General features: G+C 44.6%; 1 protein-coding gene across 1 annotated transcript in view; it reads right to left on the minus strand.

Moving 5' to 3' along the window:
* LOC119436303 (cubilin-like) overlaps positions 1 to 12942 on the minus strand; it is a 69749-nt gene extending 56807 nt beyond the window's left edge. The window contains exon 1 of the mRNA XM_037703118.2: positions 12675 to 12942. Coding sequence (XP_037559046.2) covers positions 12675 to 12942 — 268 coding nt within the window. The remainder of the gene's footprint in view (positions 1 to 12674) is intronic.
* Between the last annotated feature and the right edge of the window lie 9690 nt (positions 12943 to 22632).

The raw sequence follows: 22632 nt of genomic DNA on the forward strand, positions 1-22632 counted from the left end.
GGGCATAGCCGAATTACACACTCTACGACTCTTGAACCTAAGTGGGCCGCGCGCTATTGACAAATTAAAGCACACACTACTGCCGTTGGTAACCCTGAGTCACTGCGGGTATTTGTTATAGTCTCGATTTTATTGCGGCAGCACTGTTGAGATCATGAAATGGGCGAACAGATGGCATATCTTTAGACCTCCTTTTCGAGCGTTGTCGTTGCTTCTCTTAACCCTGATTTGCAGTTACGGAATCCGCTGGGCCTGCGCCTGATCAGCTGAATGAGTGATGCAGGCACGATGATTTCCCTTCTGGTGATGTTATTCGTCTGCGAACGGATGCGTGGACGCATTAGGCCTAATTACCGAGCCTGATCTGACGGCCCTCACTGCTAGACCGTGACGTGGTTGGCAGCTGCTCGCGGGCCATAAACAAAGGCCCGTGACCGCGCTTGATTCTATTTCTTGCGCTGCGCCGTGCTTGCAGGAGCCGAATGGGAACCGACTAGACGTGCCTTTTCAGAGGCACCTCCGCGGAGCGTTCTGTTGGTGCGGGCTATAGCCCGAATGTAACACACTCTAGAATGGTCGTACATGCGCAATGGACGCTGTACTATACGTGTACGTGCACGCGCGTGTATTCACCACGCTCCTATTTTCACCTCTATGCTCCTCTTGCCAAATGTGGGATAGGAAACTGTAGGAGCAACTGGTCGACTGCAGCACACCCTTTCTCTTCTATGTCTCTAGGTACAGAGCACGAGGTTTGAGTTTGAGTTTATTCAGTCGTTTTAATAAAACAGTTTGGTTTATACGTGATGCAAGTGAGGAATACACAGCACGACACATCGAAAATATGTGCGCAGTATGGTATACGTCATGAAGGTCAGGCATGAAGAATAATATTAAAAGTAGCGCTGAGAACAAAATACGCATGAAAAAAACCCTATCTATAGGATGAGCTCTTTCTTTCTTTCTTTCTTTCTTTCTTTCTTTCTTTCTTTCTTTCTTTCTTTCTTTCTTTCTTTCTTTCTTTCTTTCTTTCTTTCTTTCTTTCTTTCTTTCTTTCTTTCTCGTGTCTTGACTGAATCCTTGCTATGCCGTATTCTTTAATTATAACCCAACCAGTCCAGAAAGAAGTCCACTTGGATCAATATGAAGCACTGTCCTCGTGTGCAGCCCTTTGGCGGAGAAGTCAGGACAACGTGGAATATTTCGTGCTGACAAATTCTGCCACGGCTTCTCGTTTGAGCAAATCAGGAAAAACGTCAGACGACGCTACACACAATAAATAAATGTAAATGTGTGCAAATTTCCTAAATTTCGAATACGAATCGAATACTTTTGTTTAAAAAGGAGGTATTTTATTGCATAATTTGACATTCGATTTCTCCAAAAACATTGCGAATATTCCACGAAGGCCTCGTGGCCGATTATGCGGAGTTACTACGATCTACTGTGACTTGCCAACCACGAAAAAATGACCATCTTCCGCTTCAATAATCATTGTAAGCCGACCAGGAACTGTGCTGAACTTTAATTTATTTATTTAATTGAAAAGCTGTTCAGTTGAGCGAGCTCTCGATAACATTGTTAACATCGAAGAAGATAAATAAGACAGAGTTTCTTTTTTGTCGCCTTTCCTCTCCTATAGCTTTAAAATTCCCTGAAGCAGATAGACACCCAGTATTCTACTTAATATTCGATGCAAATTTTGTCACATATGCATGTTCTGTTTGATTTGGGAATTTCACCACGTGGAAAACAAAAATAAATATTCCTATAGACGAAAGAAAACACGGAATATATTTACTACAAAGGGGGAAGAGGAGGACAAAGTGAAGTTTGGTATAGCGTCTATGGCGTAATTCTTAAAAATAGGAAATTATATGATGTTTTTCGCGACGAGCAAAAAAAAAAAAAGAAAAAAAGAAAGGAAAACACGTCTGAAATAACGGAGAGGGTGGCTGCGAAGATGTTGCAAATCAATTGCTCCAACATCTTGGGACCACTTCAACAATGCAAACATTCACGCAGAAATTTAAAACCGCAGACGAGAACTTTCGGCGAGTACCATACGCTGTGTTTAGCTTACCGATATCCCCGTGACGAAAATTATATAATAAGTGTGTTCTGTCATTAACTAACATATAGGACCGATACTTGAAAGGCAACAAGAACTTGAAAGAAAGCAATGAATGATAGAACAGTGAATGATGGGCGTAATATAAAGAGACCGGAATACAGCAGTATAATACAGCAGAGAATAAACGCAAGTGGACGACATTCTAGTAGGTCATCTAATGCGCAGATCAGATAACCAGTGGTCTAGCTCTTAGACTATCCGAATGGATGCTAAGGGGCGATAAATGCTCTCGAGGGCTGCATAGGATTAGATGGAGGGAGAAACTAAGGAACAATGGACAGTGCCCTTTTCAAGGCGATCGAATCTAGCGCACACAACAACAGATAGCTCAATATTTTAAGGTCGAAAAAGACAGATCAGCTCACTTCTACAAGGACAGTTTGTAAGCTCAAGTACATATTGAAGAAAATCTTCCGCAGTTCAAGATGAGAATCGATATGGCACGAAACCTCTGCGCTCATTGATCACAGCATCCAATTCCTCTGGATGCCCACACTTCAACTGCTGTGGTCCAACTGTCCTACAAAGCAACAACAAGGCGTGCAGTTTTGAAACGTTCTGAGTTAAAACAAAAAGACCGGCTTCCCATGAGGATTATAGAATTTGATCATGGTACCTGGTAAAAATCTGCGGCTTTATTTCATCAAGACAAATTGAAGTTACTGCAAATCGATAACCACGTATATCATTAAGAATTCTGAACGGGTCATTCAATTTTGGATACATTAATGCAAACAATTTCAGGCATTTTAATTTGATCTCAGATAGCTGTATCATTCTTTATCGCAGGCTTAATTGTGGTCGTGTGTAAGAGCTAATAGATGTGCGCGGAGTCATTGATTTCCAGGACAGGGTGGAGCGTGTGTAGTGGATTCCTTGCGGTATTCTCGTTCTAGCTGTAGTCGACGTTTGCAGACCACAGCGGCGAAATGTTTCCTTAAAAAAAATATGCACTGGCTCTTGCATCGCGCATATATACTCAGCATGTATATTATTAAAGAATTGTTATGTCGGTTGCGAAGCATAAATGCTGAAAATTTTTTTTCAATATGTCGATTATTATGTCTTCATCGGGGAAACGCGAGAAAAATTATGAGCAATACGCAATTTATTTAAAGAACGCCTGGAAGCATTAGGAAATTGTCTGCGAACTTCCAGAATATAATACTTTAAGATTCTTAGACATAAGACTTTCCTTCAGAGCTCCCCATGTGTGCTGGTTCTATGAAGTTCGGGAAAAAACCTCCGCTCCCATTTCTTCCCCCGAGCGTACTGATCTGGTTAAAGATCAATTGCGAAACACAACTTCATGTTCTTAACACGTCATGTGTTCATAAGCCACAAATCAGCGTTTTTGTTACACGCTCGCACGCACACACACACACGCACGCACGCACACACACACACACACACACACACACACACACACACACACACACACACACACACACACACACACACACACACACACACACACACACACACACACACACACACACACACACACACACACACACACACACACACACACACACACACACACACACACATATATATATATATATATATATATATATATATATATTCGCCATCCATTGCGCTGACATCATAGCGAGATTATGTACATCAATCGGTTTTGATGGTTCGACATGCACACAGTTACCACGTGGCCTTAAAGTGATATTTCGAGCCTCTTCTTAATTAGACGCTTTTAGGTGTTTTCTCATATTGTATATTTATTGTATAAAGTATATACAATATATATATATATATATATATATATATATATGTATGTATGCGTGTGCAGCAAGAAGAAAACACGTAAACGCCTCTTATTAAGAAGAGGTTCGAAATATCCCTTTAAGACCACGTGGTAACTGTGTGCATGTCGAACCATCCAAACCGATTGATGTACACAATCTCGCTATGGTGTCAGCGCAATGGATGGCGAATTAACGCAGAGACTGTTAAGTTTCTAATATAAATTCGATAGTCTGATGGGGCCAGCTATCGAAACATTTCCCCATACAGCGTACACCATCCGGAGAGCACCCGATTCCGCTGCGAAGGCGTACGTCACTCACAATGCATTGCCGGCCTCCGCCGTGAAACGGAAGTCTCTTCTCGAAGTTATACGCATTTCACAAATAATAAAAAAAGAATAAATAAAAGAAGAATATCAGGAACAGTGTAAGCTTCAGAGTGAACTATCTACTGCGCAAGTCCAGTTATCGAGGGTTATCGGAGTGCAAAAAAAAAAAAAAAAAAAAAGTAGGCCTCATACGCGAATTTGTTCCGTGCGGAAATAATGTGGTGGACGAACTGTCTGCAGCAGCCGTTACCTCTCTGCCCTGCAGCAGTCATTACATTGGACACACGGGAGGCTGTTTAAAGAGCAACACCGGAGATTTTTTGGTTTCAACGGATGTTCACCAAATTCCTTCTACCCGTCTCTTTGTCACTCTGATAATCTATGCCAAGCGGTACGACACAAATTGTTTAGTTTCACTCACATTTTAATTTTAAAGGTTGTCATATATAATCCCTATTTGTGCACGGAAGTGTGCGATCTTTTAATTGACCACCCGGTTCTTTCTGACGTAATCGCGTGCAAGTAGACCATGGTGACCAAGGAACAGGTGTTTGCCAAGTAGCCGTTCCGTACAAATGGTTGTCGTTGCAAGGAGCCACTGTTCGGCCTGTTAGCAAGGAGTATTAAGTATACCCACACCTTTTTATGGAATTGCGCAGGTTGTTGAACGGCTTTAAAATTTTTTTTCTTACTTCCTCATATTTGAACCTGACGGAAGCTTTCAGGCTCACAAGACCAAAATATGGTAAGCACTTGAAGGAGGATGCTGCGCCGACGCTCTTCGCGGTCACGTATCCTGACGGCATCACTACTCAGCTCAGTTTGAGGTTCCATACTTCGTTTTCTCATTATTTAAAAATTTGGCCAAGTTTCTAAGCAAGTCGACCGAACGTACATGTGACAGGAGGATCTATATAATTTGAACATCCAGAAATCCTAACAAATGGCCGAAAAAAAGAACGCTTGAGTTGTCCGTTTTATTGAAAGACTAGAGAGTACGTCCCCAATGTGCGACCCAACGCGCGAGAGCGCGCACGCATGCATGCCCCCCCCCCCCTCCACACACACACACACACACACACACACACACACACACACACACACACACACACACACACACACACACACACACACACACACACACACACACACACACACACACACACACACACACACACACACACACACACACACACACACACACACACACACACACACACACACACACACACACACACACACACACACACACACACACACACACACACACACACACACACACACACACACACACACACACACACACACACACACACACACACACACACACACACACACACACACACACACACACACACACACACACACACACACACACACACACACACACACACACACACACACACACACACACACACACACACACACACACACACACACACACACACACACACACACCAGCTGCTAATGCTGCAAGGATTCGTTTCATCACTCATTTTTTCAATTATTCATTGTTGCGGAGAGGCCCTTGCATATTTGTTGCCAACATTTCCAGTATATATAATGAAGAAATCAATCAGTTGACCTCAACCAATGTACGAACGTAATGTGGCGTAATTAATAGTGGATCGTTAACTTTGCATAACATTGTCGAAACCCCTTATGGTATTCTTGAATAATCGTCTGAAGAGAAGATATTGGACCGCACGTGAAGTTGCTGCTTGTTAAACGTTTCCAGAAGTTTCTAGCGGTGGCATCCTGCATTGCGTCTCACTCATTCTCTACAGTAAAACGGCACGCGGTCTACCTTTGGAGTCTCCCTCTCGCGATGTCGCAGACGCCCCACTTTTTCTTCAGCCTCTGCCAGTGATCGGAGGGTGGCGCCACGGTGTCCCGAGTAGAGCGCTTTTCTAACACTGAGGGTCATTGGAGTGTGGCTGGTGGTTGAGGGTATGCGGTATTTTAGCGAAGATGCGGAAGCAACTGGGGAAGAAAATGCGGCGGCCGCATTTCGATGGAGGCGAAATATAAAACGCCCGTGTACTTGCGTTGTAATGCACGTTAAAGAATCCCAGGTGGTCAAAATTAATCCGGAGCCCTTCACTACGGCGTGCCTCATAATCAGAACTGGTTTTGGCACGTAAAACCCCACAAAGAAGAAGAACTTCTTCGTCATCAAGACGCTCAAAAAAAAAAAAAAATTCCGTCACTAAGATGTATGTATTAATGGTAGAGCTTAAAAGCGCATTTGGTGTGCGATAAACGAGCACGTGTAATATGTCGCTGGCACGTCATATATTCCAGAATCATAAATAACTACGTTTATGAGCAGTTTCATTGGCGTGCGAAATCAGAAAAAAGAAATAATTAAACCTTGCAATATCGTTTTCCATACTTGATTGCGTTGACGACCAGAAATCAACGTTCTGACTATTACATGTTTATTCGCAGCAGCTCGATGAAACCCTGCCTGATTGTGTAGGTTCCAGGAAATAATGAGCATTTACGGGTTGCCTGTCCGCCATGGCTGCCATCCATTGCTGTTCAGCGCTGCTGACCGCGACGTTACAGTCGCGAAACCTGCTGCAATACGTTATAGGAACGCAATAAACTGACGTTACGCTTGCACACACGCTTTCCTGCCTTTTTTTTTTTCTTCCCCTCTTGTTTTTCTGCTCCTTTCTTTTCTTTCGACTGATCTCGCCCGGATAAAGCTACTGCGACAGGCCGTGTGAGCCCCATTTCAATGAAAGCAGTTGGCCGAAAACAGATATTCTGAGATTACAATGCACACTAACGGGGTTCGAGCAGTGGAAATCAATTTTTATATCTTGCGACTCGCGCCGGGTGACCCTTCCGAGTTATCAACTCCACTTTCCCGAAGGTGAACATTTCCTTGTAGAAATTTTCAAGCCGCGAATGTGCATGATCGTTATGATATGGTAGACTTGCCAACTCTCCCGATTTTTTTGTAAAGTTTACGACTTTGGGCTTGTTTTGTGATTTTACGAATATTACATCATGTTTTACGAAAAATAAATTCTGTTTGAGAAAAATGATTTAAAGGTGCTGATGGATGGAGAAAACGCAACTTCAAAAAAGAAAAAAAAAAGAAGAAAGCATGATAAAAAGGAATTATGTGGTAATTGCGCCGCCTTCGTGAAGCAGTGCAAGACGCCGTATCCTTGTTTGGTTCTTGATTTGAGCGTGTTTATTCAGCATAGTTCTTGCAGCAGGCGAAATGGGCAATAGCAAAATCGCTGAAAAAGTAAGTACAATCTAAAGACAATGTGTTGCTTGTCAGTCTCTGCTGTCCTAAGTTTGCTGCTGTTTGTGTGCTGCGTCTGAAGTTAAATCAATAATAAAGCACGTACGTAATGTCAGAAAAGGCTGGGGAAAGTTCTTAAAAATACGTGCTAAGCTCTTCAAATTATGTCCTTCAGGTAATTTGAACCTATAGCTTTAAAATAAACTGGTACATCTTAAGTGAACCATTGAGACCAATTGCTTGTTGTTCATAATCGTCTCGTTTTTTTAGTGTGATTAGTTAGCTAAATTGCTGAGCTCAATTAAGCAAAATCTTAAACATTCGTTTAAGGTCATACGTTTGATTGCAAAGTTGCAGTGAATGCTCGGAAACACTCTACTAAGTTGTTTCCATGATGTTATGTCTTACGTGGCTCTTTCTTCCGGGTTCGGAAGAGAGCCCGCGAAATACGAAAAAAGAAACAGACATCACAGCGCGCCTGGGCGCCTAGTTTGAAGTGCTCTCGATTGTGTCTCCAAAGGACGAAGAGCGCATGTCCGTCGTGTAAGTAGCCGACGAGTATGCTTCGATCCGCTTCCGTCGCCATTCTATCGCTTATCATCTCTGACCGCGCTGGTGTGACTTCCTGGACGTCGGGACCTTGTACAGACAAAGGAACATGCAGCCTTAATTTTTTGGAATCAAGCCTAAGTGCTCGGAAAACCAGACGGGCAAGCGCGCAGTGATGCCATCCTTTTCGTATTTCGCGGGCTTTCTTCAAAGCCCATAATCAAGAACCACGTGAAAGATAACGTCCGAAAAACAACTTCGTTGTGTGTTTCTGCACACGCTCTACAACATTTACAATGAAACTCATGCCACAAAAGTAAGATTTAAAATTTTGTGTAATTGAACGTAACTAATTAGCTAATCCAAAATAGTCTGAGTAACTCAGGACGACAATGAACGATATGCCTTTGGTCTCAATCGCTTAATATTTACCACTTAAAGAAAGCGCGATTCAAGTTACGTGAAACACCTGGTATATTCATAATTACACGTAGCGTCATTGTCTTTCTCTCCACAGTCCACAGTTGGGAAATAGTGCACCAGATGACATCCAGGAGAACTCTGGACCGAACGTGCGGTGATGGCCGAGAGGAACCAATAAGGGTGTTAATCACGTTCATGCCATTATCTTGGAAGCCAGCTGAACCTCGGCTAAATTAGTTTCTGGGACACCAAGAGTATTCAGAAATTGCGCTGCTTTTAAGGCTCTTGATCAGTTTCGGATACGCAGTATTGCAGCTGACAATGCACCAAAATGCTAGGACGCTGAAAAGGCGTGACATGGAGAGAAGTACAACTTGGTTTCGCTGATTTTTTTAGCGGCCCGATCAGAACGTTGTCCAATTATTACTGATCGGTGTTCGTGAAATAAGAGAGAGAAATGATGCATAGAAAGGAACAAAGGTTGACTACAAGTGGTTCCGGTTCTTCACGGGGGAAAGGGTAGGGGGATAAAAAAGAAAGAAAGCGGGAAGGGAGAGAGAAAGACAGACAAGCGCAAACAAGGTAACTGCGTACACTATACAGCGGTAGCAGGCAGTGCTCTTAGAGTTTATCATGAAGGTGCGTAGACCCCGGGAACCTGAGCAGCGCGAATAAAGCCTTCTGCGCGGAGTTTCTTTGGGAGCACTGGCCGAGACCTTTTTGTTCGGATAGTGGACAACTGCCCAGTCGGGCCAGCACTGTGCACACCAGTGGCGTAGCCAGCGAGTGGCACACCGGACCCCCCGTGAAACTGATGTGTTTATATGCCGAAAAAAAATCTGGCTACATTACTGGTGCATACCACTCGCCTCTGGGCACTACAGCGCGACCAGACACAGATAATGTGTGTGAGTGTCTCGTCACAGCGCATGTCTCGCACGTGTGTCGTCGCATGCCATTTTAATGAGGAAGGCATAGGAGAGAGTAAAAGCGATGCCGAGCCACATACGGTATACAGTGGTCTGTTCGCGTCGTGCTAACCCAGACGGTAGATGTAGCTATAGATCCGGGGGCAACGAAAGTAATCGTCACATGATGGAAACCTTCGAGTCCCACAGGGCAATGTTCACGGGACGTTGAGCGCAGCCCAGCCGCAGTGTAAGTTCGCGAAAGAGGAATCAAAACACATCGACTGCCATCATGTGCAGATCGGGCGGCTTCATAGGCGGGGTCATTCTCGCTGATATTGCAGTGTGAAGGAAGCCACTGAAAAATTATGTAATGTCCCTTGTTATGGCTGCGGTGATAGGTCTGTCGAGTCTCCAAGACCAGATGTTCAATGGGTCCATGGTGCATTGCGTTTTGTATGCTTTGGAGTCGCAGAAAGCTGTTCATTGTTGCGGTGACTCCTGACAAATGAATTTAAGTGAATCATGCTTTGCACCCTTCGATGTGGTCGTACATAATGTCAACTTGATTTCTCCAAGTTTCGACTGCAGCCGCGGAGCTTTTGAATTTAACCGAACCATCTGTGCAGACATGTTGCCAGGTTCCGTGCACGTTGTAAAGATGCTCCAAGGTCGCTTGTTTTAGAGCTCGCAACGGCGCCCCGGCGTTCTTTTTGATGTCCGGAATCATCAATTGTATTTGATGCCCCGGTGCAGACACCACACTGGTGCTGATAGTCGTGTAGCAAGCGTGAATTGTGCTGGCAATTTACCTGATGTTTTGCAATGTTTTTGATAAATGTTGAATGTGGCCTCATTGCTGGCAGGCAAGCAAGATGGTGTGAGGGAAGCCGAATCAGGTGCAGAATGTGTGCTCTCAGGGCATCAGTAGCAATATAGACTGCAGTAGGGATAATCTGTGGCAATGGCCACTGTCCCGATTGAATATGCACTTCTTGGGAAACCAAGACGCGTTCTGAGCGCTTGGGATTGCACACACCGAAGTCTGCGAATATTTGTCACAAGTGTTTCTTAGTACAGATAAGCTTTACCGCAGGAAGGCCAACAATAGTGCGGTATGTAAGAGTTCGTGAATTAAGGTTACGCTGTTACGTTAAGAAACTGTAAACGACTGTCATCGCTGATGGGCCAGTTTGGTCCTCCTTCCCTTGCCGCTATTGCTGCCACCCCTTCAATTCAAGAAAGCCCCGTCTCGAAGTTCTTCCAGCAAAAGAGCAATAGCTCTCCGGAACAACAAAAAAGACGTTATCGCTTGGTAGGAGATGACTCCGCCGGCTGATAATGCTGCCAAAGAAATTATTACACATGAAAACAAAAAATCACTCCCTTGATCGTCACCCGAAACACCCGGTCTTATATAACTATTCTCTGTTTCTATATTAAAAAAAAGAAAAAAAAAAGACAGAAGTATCGAATGTTATAATGGAGCTTTGGCAGTTCTTAACATAGCCGAACAACTTCTCAGCTACCAACCTTCACAAAATTATTAATATATGTTGCTACTCTCCCAAACGATGAGCTGGTTGAACTGTGAAAATTAACTTTGTTTACTGCGTATATTGAATGACGTTAAACGTTCGGCGATCTATGTCATTTTCTTTTTGAACGGAACGGAAGATTATCAGCACACCTGTAATATCGGCGTCACACGGGGCACTTTCGATCGCGATGGGGCCCGACCCGAATCGAATTTCGCTATTGCGATTGGCTCCCTTCCAGAACCTGCGCAAGTGAACCAATCGCTATGGAGAAATTCGATCTCGATCGGGCTCGATCGCGATCGAAAGTGTCCCGTGTGACACCGGTATAAGAAACACAGACCGCCATGACTGCGCGACAATACGACGATGGTGTTTGGTTGCCTCTTGGCTTCAAGACTTTTGCTCCTGACAGCACATACGTGACGAGCGAATGTAGCGAAAACGAAAGGGAATATATAGTTTTGAGAGTAAACTTGCATTTGTGCGACACCTCATCGAAATGTAGTCGGCATCTGCTGGCGTTTTCGGCATAAACGTGTTAGAGATGCCACCTCGCTATGAACACACCAAGGCTAATTTTCCTTTCTGCTTCTTATCATCCTATTTTATGTCCGCTGCTGGACGAAGACCTCTGACAGCGAACTCCAATTGCGTTGCGTCAGTTGACTTCATCGTATGCCTTCAAGTTCCCTAATCTCCTCACACTATAATGTAATTCTTTGGCGTCCCTCAACTGCATGCGTTTCCTTTTCACTTGGCGACCTTTTTGTTACCATAATAGATCCCCGGTTGTCGGCTGCATCATCACATGACCCGCCCGACTCCTCTTCTTCCTCTTAATCTCAATCAGAATAGAACTAGAGACGTTTGACTTCTAAGCGCTCCATACCACCGTTTTCCTGTACCTTAACAACATGCCCATCATTTTTCGTTCCATATAGCTTCCTTGCGTAGCACTCAGCTTTTTCTCGCGTTTCTTTGTTATTCTCCAAATTTCCACTCCGCAATTTAGTATCGCTAGAGCACTGATGATTGTATCATTCTTAAAGGTAGTGGTAAGCTGCAGGTCATGACTAAAGAGTGCCTGCCATATGAGTTTGAACTAAAAATTATTCACCTGTAGGTCACTATATCACAGAGCTCTGTTCCGTTTATTTCTGAATGCTGTCGCACTATTGTCAGAAGTCTTTTCAAAGTTTAGATTATGAGTGCTAGTCAGTGCCAGAGGAAGAGGACAGGTGGCTGGCCTTGGATGCTGATGGTACCTTATGGTAGGAGGTACACACCCGAGAAAAAAAAATAAAAATAAAAAGAACCCGCGGGGGTAAGGAGAGTTGACACAAAGCGCTCTGACAGTGAAAAAAAAGAACTCGATATCGCGGTCTGCCCCTTTTCAGAAAATGCTGGACTTCCTCGTAAAATCAGTCCGTTCGACTTGTCCCGAGGCACTAACGCTGCTTCGGTGTCAGTACCGGTGCAGGTGAAGTGTGCTCGCTGTTTAGGCTGGGGGATTTTATTTTTCCCCTTCTGAAACTGCGCACCATTTCTCCTTTTCACTCTCCACGGCAGTATATCGTCCGGTTGCGTACTTACGGTTTCAGCGGCGACCACTTGACTTTTCTCTTACAATCGATAGAAATCGACAAGGAACCACTTCCGCATGAAACGCTCCGCCTCGAGGGCTGGCTACAGTATATTCAAAAGCCAAAATTTCGCGTAACCGCGTTCGAAAGTGCGCGCAACACCCAGCATGCAGTACCTTTCCTCTCAATCTCGCGAGGAGCGCAGATCTGGAGCGTGCGGCGGCGACAGCGGCTCGCCCCGAGCGGATCGCCGCCGCTCAACAAGTTGCGGCGGCTCAGCTCTTCCCACCGCGGGCCAGGATCGGCTGCGGCAATTGCGCAGTCCCGCGTCGCACTCGGTCGCGGCGTTGTCTGCGCCGCTGCCTTTTTATCTCCGCCGTGATCATCGGCCAGCGCCGCTGCTGCTTCTCCGATACGCGTCCTTCGACGAGTGTGCACGCGCATGCACCCGAGGCGGTTTTTTTTTTTTTTTTTTTCTCGAGCGCGCGGGAGCACTTTTTTTTTATCCTGTCGCGGTGCCAAGCTGTCTAGCGACGACGAGACCACGAGACGCTCTAATCTGGGGGAAGCGGGTTGCGCCACTGCCGGAGCGATCGACCGCTGCTGCGTCGCGGTGACGGTTGCCTGCCCGGTATACCGGCCCGTTGCCGCGCCCACCCTCTTCCGCTCCTTCTCTCGTCCGCGTCTTACGGACAGGGGAGGTCAGGCAAATCAGAGCCGTTAGTACGATAAGCGGCACTGGCGCAGCGGCGCTCTTGGTAGAAAAGGCGTCGATGTTTTACGAAACGTTGGTTTTGCATTAAGTGGCGCTGCCGGTTCTCCTGTAAAAGAGACAGAAATGGAGAGAAGGAAACCTGCCTGGGCCATTGCACCACGAGGGAGTGATAGCAGTCGCTGGTTTGAAGTCGAAGCTGAGGCGAAGCTGTTGAAGATAAGGTGCCTCGATACCGTGCGGCGCTGACATCGAGGCACCCTAGTTGAAGAGATTGTCATTCATTAAATGTTATTCAGAAGTGTTTATATGAACTTACTTTTTAATTGCTGTAACTTCGTTTGGTTTGTAAAGAGCGCTATAGTTGTTACTCGCATTCGTTTTCAAACGCGAAGCCACCAGACTGCGTCCGTTCGTTCCATTTTTCAAACTGTTTTTGTCAAACAGTCATTAGATGATGCTCTTATCACATGTGAGAGTGGTAATCCCTAAAATACGCCCATTTGATATAATTAACGTACCTTCAACACAAGAGAAGCAGACGTCACGAGACCGGCTCTTTCACCAATCCATTACCTTCTTTTGGTCGAGAGAGAGAGAGAGTTATAAAGTCTATTGCATGTGTTGACTTTCTGCTATGCCCACCTTTGTCATTACAAGAATGTTGCAGGACAACCTACAGACTCCCTTAAAGACACAACTGCTCGCTCTCATGAGCCTACAGCGCGTGTTTGAATATCGGGAGATCTGACGATATTTACTTATTCTTTCACACATCTTGAAAGAAGGGGCTGGTTTCTTAATTTTAAAGAAAGCCCACATTGAAACAAACAAACAAAAAACTATCCTGTAGTAGGAACTAGTGTTAAGCATAAAATGTCTGAAAGCATATACACGGTGTCCCAGCTATCAAGCAGCACGATTAAAAAAAAAGAGGAATGGCGTTACGCGAAGCAAACCTAGTGCGCATTGTTTCCAGTTAAATGGAGTAGCCGCCAGTAATTTTTCGTTAGTGAGATTTAATTAGGTAAGTGTAATTAATTATCTAACTCGAGAAGTACTGTCCTAATTATCAAAGTGTCAATGAGAAAATTGTAGAGCAACATGAAAAACTCCCGATACAGCTTTCTGTTGCTCAATACGTGCTACATAAATGTGTTTTGCCGAGTGTGAAAAGAGCCCGCGAATACACGCAGAATTGCCACGCGACTGGCCGCTCGAGGCACTTTGTGTGTATTCGCGGGCTTCTTTCACGCCCGTAAATACGCTTTTATGTAGCACGTATTGAGCAACAGAAAGCTGTATCGGGAGTTTTTCATGTTGCTCTACAATTTTCTCATTAACACTTCGATAATTAGGACAGTACTTCTCGACTTAAATAATTAATTACAATTACCTAATTACATCTCAATAACCAAAAATTTACTGGCGGCTACTCCACTTAACTGGAAACAATGCGCACTAGGTTTGCTTCGCGTAACGCCATTCCTCTTTTTTTTAAATCGTGCTGCTTGATAGCTGGGACACGCTGTATATATAGTTACGGGTACCATGGGGGGGCAGTGTTGTCAGGGCCCTGTGATGTAATATATAGCCGTCCTCATATCTCTCGTCCGGCGTACATGCATGCTTGTTCTGCCTCCTTTTTCAACCTCCCGCGCGGCTACCTTTACCATTTTAAAAGAGTCGAATGTTGGGCTAGTTGGTATTTTGACATAAGAACCATCTTGAAATGCAGCGCCACGGGACGGCACAACAGAGAGGAAGAAGAACACAGGCACCATTCATTACGTCCCCCCTGCGAGCTACAGCGTACGGCGGTTTCCACAGAAGCCTTGCTTGCTCCTCAAATATGGTCCCGAGACTCATGAAATTCTCCTAATTTCTACGCCATTCCATTCCCGTTTACAGACACCTCAGTGTCAGTTCACTTGGTTGCTCGAGCAACAGCTCTTAGTTAGCAGTAGAATTTTTTTTGGCGCAAGGAAAACTGTGGCCGAAGAGCACCAAACACAGATCATCATCATCATCATCATCATCATCATCATCATCATCATCATCATCATCATCATCATCATCATCATCATCATCAGCCTATATTTATGTACAATGCAGCACGAAGGCCTCTCCCTGTGATCTCCAATTACCCCTGTCTTGCGCTAGCTGATTCCAGCTTGCGCCTACAAATTTCCTAACTTCATCACCTCACCTATAGTTTTCTGCCGTCCTCGACTGCGCTTCCCTTCTCTTGGTATCTATTTTGTAACTCTAGTGGTCCACCGGTTATCCATCCTACGTAATACATGACCTGCCCAGCTCCATTTTTTCCGTTTAATGTCAACCGGAATATCAGTTATCCATGTTTGTTCTCTGATCGACACCGCTCTCTTCCTGTCTCTTAACGTTAGGCCTAACGTTTTTCGTTCCATCGCTCTTTTTTCGGTCCTTAACTTGTTCTCGCTGACTGGCGATCCTGAATTCTTGCTCTCTTGAAAGGCTATTTAACGTTATCTTTGTCTTCTGCATGTTAATCTTGAACCCCACTTTTACACCTTTTCAGTTAAGGTCTTCAATCATTAGCTGTAGTTCATTCCCATTGTTGCTGAATAGGACAATGTCATCTGCAAACCGAAGGTTGTTGAGATATTCGTCGTTAATCCTCACTCCTAAGCCTTCCCAGTCTATGAGCTTGAATACTTCTTCTAAGCATGCAGTGAATAGCATTGGAGAGAGTGTGTCTCCTTGCCTGACCCCTTTCTTGATAGGCATCTTTCTACTTTTCTTGTGGAGAACCAAGGTTTCTGTGCAATCCTTGTCGATATTTGCCAAGATGTTCACGTATGCCTCCTGTACTCCTTGATTTCGCAGTGCCTCTATGACTGCTGGTATCTCTACTGAATCAAATGCTTTTCATAATCTATGAAAGCCATATAGAGAGGTTGATTGTACTCCGCAGATTTCTCTATTACCAGATTGATGACATGAATATGATCCATCGTAGAATATCCCTTCCTGAAGCCAGCCTGTTCTCTTGGTTGGCTGAAGTCAAGTGTTGCCCTGATTCTATTGGAAATTATCTTGGTGAGTATTTCATACAATACTGAAAGCAAGCTAATGGGTCTATAATTCTTCAGTTCTCTAACGTCTCTCTTCTTATGGATTAGTATAATGATGGCGTTCCTCCAGCTCTCGACTTGAAGTCGACACTTGAAGTCGTGCGGCATTGCGTATAAAGGGCCGCAAGCTTTTCAAGCATGTCTCCTCCATCTTTGATTAAATCAACTGTTATTCCATCTTCTCCAGCAGCTTTTCCCCTGGTCATGTCTTGCAAGACCCTTCTAACTTCATTGATAGTTATAGAAGGAGCCTCTGTATCCTGTTCATCACTACTTCGAATGAAAGTAGCATGGCTGCTCTGGGAAATGTACAGGTCAGTATAGAATTCTTCCGCTGCTTTTATTATGTCATCGAAACTGCTGATGATATTACCTTGCTTATCCATCAGTGCATACATTAATCGTTAATCATTATCTGTATATCGTTCCAATTGTTGCTGAATAGGACAATGTCATCTGCAAACCTAAGGTTGTTGAGATATTCGTCGTTAATCCTCACTCCTAGACTTCTGAGATCAGCCTAGTTGCCTTGTACTATGCCAAGTTTTCTTCTCACTGATTTTATGCTGCGTCCATACTTTACCGCTTCCTCAATCTTTTCCCCGTTATAATTTCGGATATCCCTTACTTTTTTCTTGTTGATCAGTTTCGACAGTTCAGCGAATTCTGTCTGATCTCTTGAGTTTGACACTGTACTGTTATGCCGTTTCTTTATTAGGTCCTTTAATACTTGGGAGAGCTTACCTACTGGTTGCCTTGGTGCCTTCAATTGCTGCTTCCGAGATCAGCCTAGTTGCTGTTTCATTCATTACCTCTATGTTGTCTTCATCTTCCTGTTCTAAAGCGGCATATTTGTTTGCAAGCACCAGCCTGAATTGGTCTGCTTTTACCCTTACTGCGTCTAGGTTGGCCTGTTTCTTCGTGACTTATTTTATTCTTTCTCTCTTCAAATTGAGAGAAATCATAGAACTCACTAACCTATGGTCACTGCACTTTATCCTACCTAACGCTTCTACATCCTGCACTATGCTGGGATCGGCAGAGAGTATGCAATCTATTTCATTCCTTGTCTCTCCATTAGGGCTTTTCCAGGTCCACTTCCTGTTGCTGCGCTTCCTGAAGAAGGTATTCATTATTCGGAGCCTATTCCTTTCTGTGAATTTTACCAACATCTCTCCTCTAGTGTTCCTAGAATCGATGCCGTAGTTGCCAACTGCTTGCTAACCAGCATGCTTTTTCCCCACTTTTGCATTGAAGTCGCCCATTACTATACAGTATACTGAGTTTGCACCTTCCTCATTGCTAATTCAACATCTTCATTTCGTAAAACACAGAGCAACAGCCATCAAATGTTTGGACTTGTTCACCAGGACGCGTTTATTGATTTTGAACTAGTGGTGATGTTACAAATAGTACCAGAACTGAATGAACCAAACGCGGCTACTCGATTCGAAAATGACAGTGATTGTAAGCTGCCTTCCTTTTCGCTGATACACCGTATACTAGAACAGCATAGTGTATGCGAAATGAAATCTGCGTCACTACGTGCTTTCTCTTGCATTAGGCTCTGCGCAACGTCTTCTCTTATAGAAAACATGTTACACTTTGTTGCATTTAGACATCAGAATTGTATTGTCTTTGCGTAAATCGGCATGTTATACCTATTTTGTTATCTAATTCTGTGCGCTTTCAGTAGCTGATACGCATTAATGCTTTAGCAGCGATTGGCTGCTGCATATAATCGAATGCCATGGATTTATTTAATGCAAAGGGCTTCCTGATTGTGTGAAGCTTAAAAATATGCCATTACTTTCTTGCTCCATTTTTCTGAACGTATCCCGACCATTGAACAAAAATTGACTTTAACACTTGAACTTCCAAGTTTGATACTTCTTGTATAGAAAAGAAATTGCGCCTGTCTCGACACCGAGTATATAGGGTTAAGCGCAGAATGAAAAGTGCCTACCTGTTTCCAGATAGGCTCGGACATTGCGCAAGCGATTAACGATGACGAAATATCTAACGCTGAAATCATTTGCTCCGCTCATTGCACTTTTGCATGCCGATTCACTGACTGAATACGGGACGTTTCCAATGCATTGCTGCGGTTAGTATTGGTTTCCCCAATATGGTGATGAATAAAGCATTTAAGCAAACAAACATTTCTCTTTCATCATGGCCAACTGTATGCGCTCGCTACGAAAGAGCCAAATTTCTATCACTTCAGCGTGCTCGTGAAATAAAGAGATCTCAACTAATAGGAATTGTGCGTGAGAGCCATACACAGAAACTTACTGCAGAGAAGCAAGAATTTGGCGGTTAACGGAGAAGCGTGCTTCCCAGTAACCCTCAGATCGTGTAGAAGTTCACTTCCCTGGCCATATTGACGCAAACTTGTGTCCCTGAAGTCATTTGAGTTTCCTCGCACAGTTCTCTGAAGTGCTAGTTTTCGCAGAATTGTGTGGATGAGTAATTTCATTTAGCCGTATAAGCACGCTAACAGCGTTTATTACAACGCTTAACCTCGTAGCCTTCGCCACGAGTAGTCTGTAAATGTCGATGGGTCATTCAATTATGCCATGGGTGATCGCTTGCTCCACAGCCACGCGTTCGGTGAACGAGAACAGAGGTGGCGTCGGCGAAAATATCAAGGCAAATTTTGCCGAATGAGAATCGCGCGCCTTTTAGGATGGGGACCTTAAGCGTCTCGTGCTCAAAACCCGGCCTTCGTGGCCCTCAGCAATGACTGGTATAGCTCTTCAAATAGCAGCTGATTATCAAAATTTACCGCGTGCCCAAGTTTACGCACGCGACTGGCCAAATTTGGTCGCTTAACGCCAGTGCCGCGTTCATTTGATCTCAACGCCCGCGCGGCGCTTTTGCGGAGGTTCCACTCAAAGTGTGCCGACAGACCGAGCGCCGCTTTCGAAGGCGTCATTATTGCTCGGCTGTCATTTGATCATCCCGATGGGGAGGGTGGGAACGCTATTTAGTTTTTGCGACATAGCCCGCCACAAACGTTTTTTGCTGGCGGCGGGGGCCTTTGGTTCCTGGTCGTGTCGCGGGCAAGGAGAGACTGCTCCTCGGCGCCTTTTGGAAAGCGGGGCTCCCGCGTTGCGTCGCAGTGGCATCGCGGAGTGGCGATGTTGGAGTCATTGGCGCCCTTCGCCGCGAATTAGCCGGACCACATTGCGTGCATGGCGGGCCCTTTACTTAATTAGTAAGCACTGTTCTGTCTTCGACAAACGAAACAACGCGTTGTTTTGGCGAGCCAGTTTAGGACGTTTGCTGCAGCTGCGAGGTGCGTCGCTTCAGGCATGCATCGGACAAGATGAATAACGAACACCCTGGCGTTCCTTAAGATGCCGCGGAACATTACGATGCATTTCTAGCAAACGGGAATGAAACGGTGAAGCCGCAAACTGTCACAGCAGCACTGAGGTTGCTGAACAAGGCGGCTTCCTTTTATTTTCTTCTAATTTTACCTAGCGGGCTTGGAGCGGCCGAAAGGAATGAAGTAGGCGGTGCAGGGTGATTGAGCGGCCTCAGACAAACGTTCTAGCTGTAACAGAGACGCGCGGTGTCTGACCATGATTACCCTTCCGCATCCTCGTCCTGTCTAGGGTGCCTCAATGCGCTCAGGGAACGCATCGAGGCACCCTAGCCCCCTAGCCCTGCTCCGCTCACTCTGACACCTGCACGAAATATTACGAATCAACTAAGCAACGAATCGCGGTTTATTGCAACGCATTGCACATACATCACATTATCTTAGAATATGTGCGGTTAACTCTAGGCTTCGAATGGATCTTTTTGAAAGCTTCCGGATAGGTGAGCTTGTAGTCGATGAGGCGCAAGTGTCACGTGCCACTTTCACGTACCATCGCCCACAAGAGTATATATAGGATACGTGGGAGTCGCGAAGAAACTGAATGCCTTCTCAGGTTTAGTCATAAACCCTGAAATTCATAGATGGCGCAATAAGACGATCACGTGTAGGCAGACTGTATTAAATTGGGATTAAGTGCATAGCGCAACACGAGGACACACGAAGGAACAACAGGCACAAAGCGCTTTGTGTGTGGCTGCTTCGCCCGCTTCAAATATACGCAATAGTTTCTAAGTGAAAGCAACTCTGTGCTGACGATGTTAATCTAGAAGCTGAGCATCTAAAACCTCTTCCTCTGACCAGTGCAGCATCAAACCTTCCACATCATTGTCGGTTAAGGAAATTGAATATATCGACGCATGCCTGGATAAGTGCTTCCCGTATATAAAATGTATCCCGACGGCCCGCGGTTGTGCGCGCGGTCTTTTTTGCGAGATTTTAGAACGCTTTTTCCTTTTCTTGTATTTGGTATCTTCCCTCAAAATGGTTATTGACAGGTGGTTTGTGAAGTACATCGCTAGGGCTTTAGTACAGCTGGTGCCGAAACAAAATTTCCTTCTTGAATGCAACCGCTGTGTGTTTGTCGTTCCTCCTTCTGTTCTCGTGTTGCGCTGTACTTCGCGCCAATTCGATATGACAGACCAACAAGCGCACACCACCACCCTGGTCGGAATCACAGGCAGAACCACGCTCTTTCGAATTCTCTGTGCCGGCGCGGCGAGCACATTCGCTGTTCTCCGTCTTTTCATGTCCTGAAAACTTTTCGAACGACTTACAACATGTCACTTTGTTTGTGTTTGCCGACTATACTGATCTTCCAGGCTGAAGATGGTGTCTAAAGGCTGGGCTATATGCATTTCCGAAAAATTCTTGCCTTAAGGTGCAGGTGGGGTGAGACTTTGAATGGTGGTATGGAAAAATTGCAATCGTATGAATTGCAATCAGAGGACTGATGGACATGGCTGTGCTTTTTAAATTCTTCATATGGTGTCAGTTATAGTTGAGGATACTTTTCTGTCTTAATTATTAGTTGTAGAGCTCTCGTCGCAAAAAGAAGGCAATGGTATGCTGCATAAGTGCCACTAGAACTATGTAGATACGTGACATTATTGGGGCAAAAAATACCTTTTTCATTTTTTACATAGTGCACCTGACAGTACGACATACTTTTTATTTGTTTTCTAAACTATAATTAGCTTGCAGATATTCTTGCTAGCCCCAAAGTTGTACGAGGCATTAGCTGACACGTTAAAAAATGTAGTTCACATGCATGCAGCAGTTTTTTCTTTAGAAAAAGGTACAAAAGTCTCCTAAAATGGTGGTCTGAGAAAAATGCAAATAAAGTGGTGCCAAAGTGCTTGATTCATTCAAACATCCCATGAATAAAGTCTTCCTCGTATTGACCACTACTGTAGTCTGTCCCTCTCTCTGGTCATTTCATTGCTGTTTTGCTTCGGCTTTAACTTGAAATCGTTTTTTTTGACTGCCATGAGCCCATTGATAGCGTGCACATTGAAACACACAAATGTCCAGAAGGGACCCCTAGCAATTGCTTTAGCACACTTGCAATATAGCAGTTGCCACAAAGCTTTTGTCTTCGTGTCAGTTCTTGCGCTCTCCCCATCAGCAACACCAAAAAATCCCGAAATAGGTCTTTCACAGACATGACGTACTCTCCTAAGAGCTCGCGCCACCATAATTAAACAAAGGAAAGAGAAATGCGAGAGCTACAGAGACATTCCTGATGAGTGTACGATAGACTGTAGAGAAAAAGAAGGTAGCAAAACTAAAACCAGAACATATGTCAAACAGCAGTTGTTTTTATACGATGAAAACTTCACACGAAATTGAGACCCGGTGACGGGGCATACCCACTCTCTGGCCGACGCGTCAACTAAAATGAACTAACTAAATATTTTAACCAATTGTTATATATGTGTTGAAAGCCAAATACATGGGACGCTATCAAAAGAACCCAAAATCCCAAATTCCATATTTGGGACCAAAAAAAAAAAAGGAAAAAGGGAGACAAAGGCAAAGGAAAGAGAGGGAGGTTAATCAAAGGATATTTCCGTTTGGCTACCCTGTACCGGGAAAGGGGGTGAGGGGAGCGATAGATTGGACAAAACTCTCACCCCCCTCCCCCTTATTAAGCTGGCGGGATATTAGAGACCCGTAGGAAAGCACTACCAGTGCTCTGTGCGCAGCGAATGCACTTTTGGCCTTTGCTTATAATAGCGAAGCCTCTAAGCCTGCTGCATGGTCGTGTATATTTTTGATATGTGTGCTGACTGACGTTACACGATGCATCCGAAGCATAGCATACCAGACGGGCAGGCAGGCTAACACACCTGCACATCCATTTGAACCTAGAATTGCCGTCTCTCTCTCCGTGTCAGTCGATGCCGTTTTGAGGA

Source organism: Dermacentor silvarum, chromosome 1 (genome assembly GCF_013339745.2).
Source record: "Dermacentor silvarum isolate Dsil-2018 chromosome 1, BIME_Dsil_1.4, whole genome shotgun sequence".
In the NCBI taxonomy this organism is placed as follows: domain Eukaryota; kingdom Metazoa; phylum Arthropoda; class Arachnida; order Ixodida; family Ixodidae; genus Dermacentor; species Dermacentor silvarum.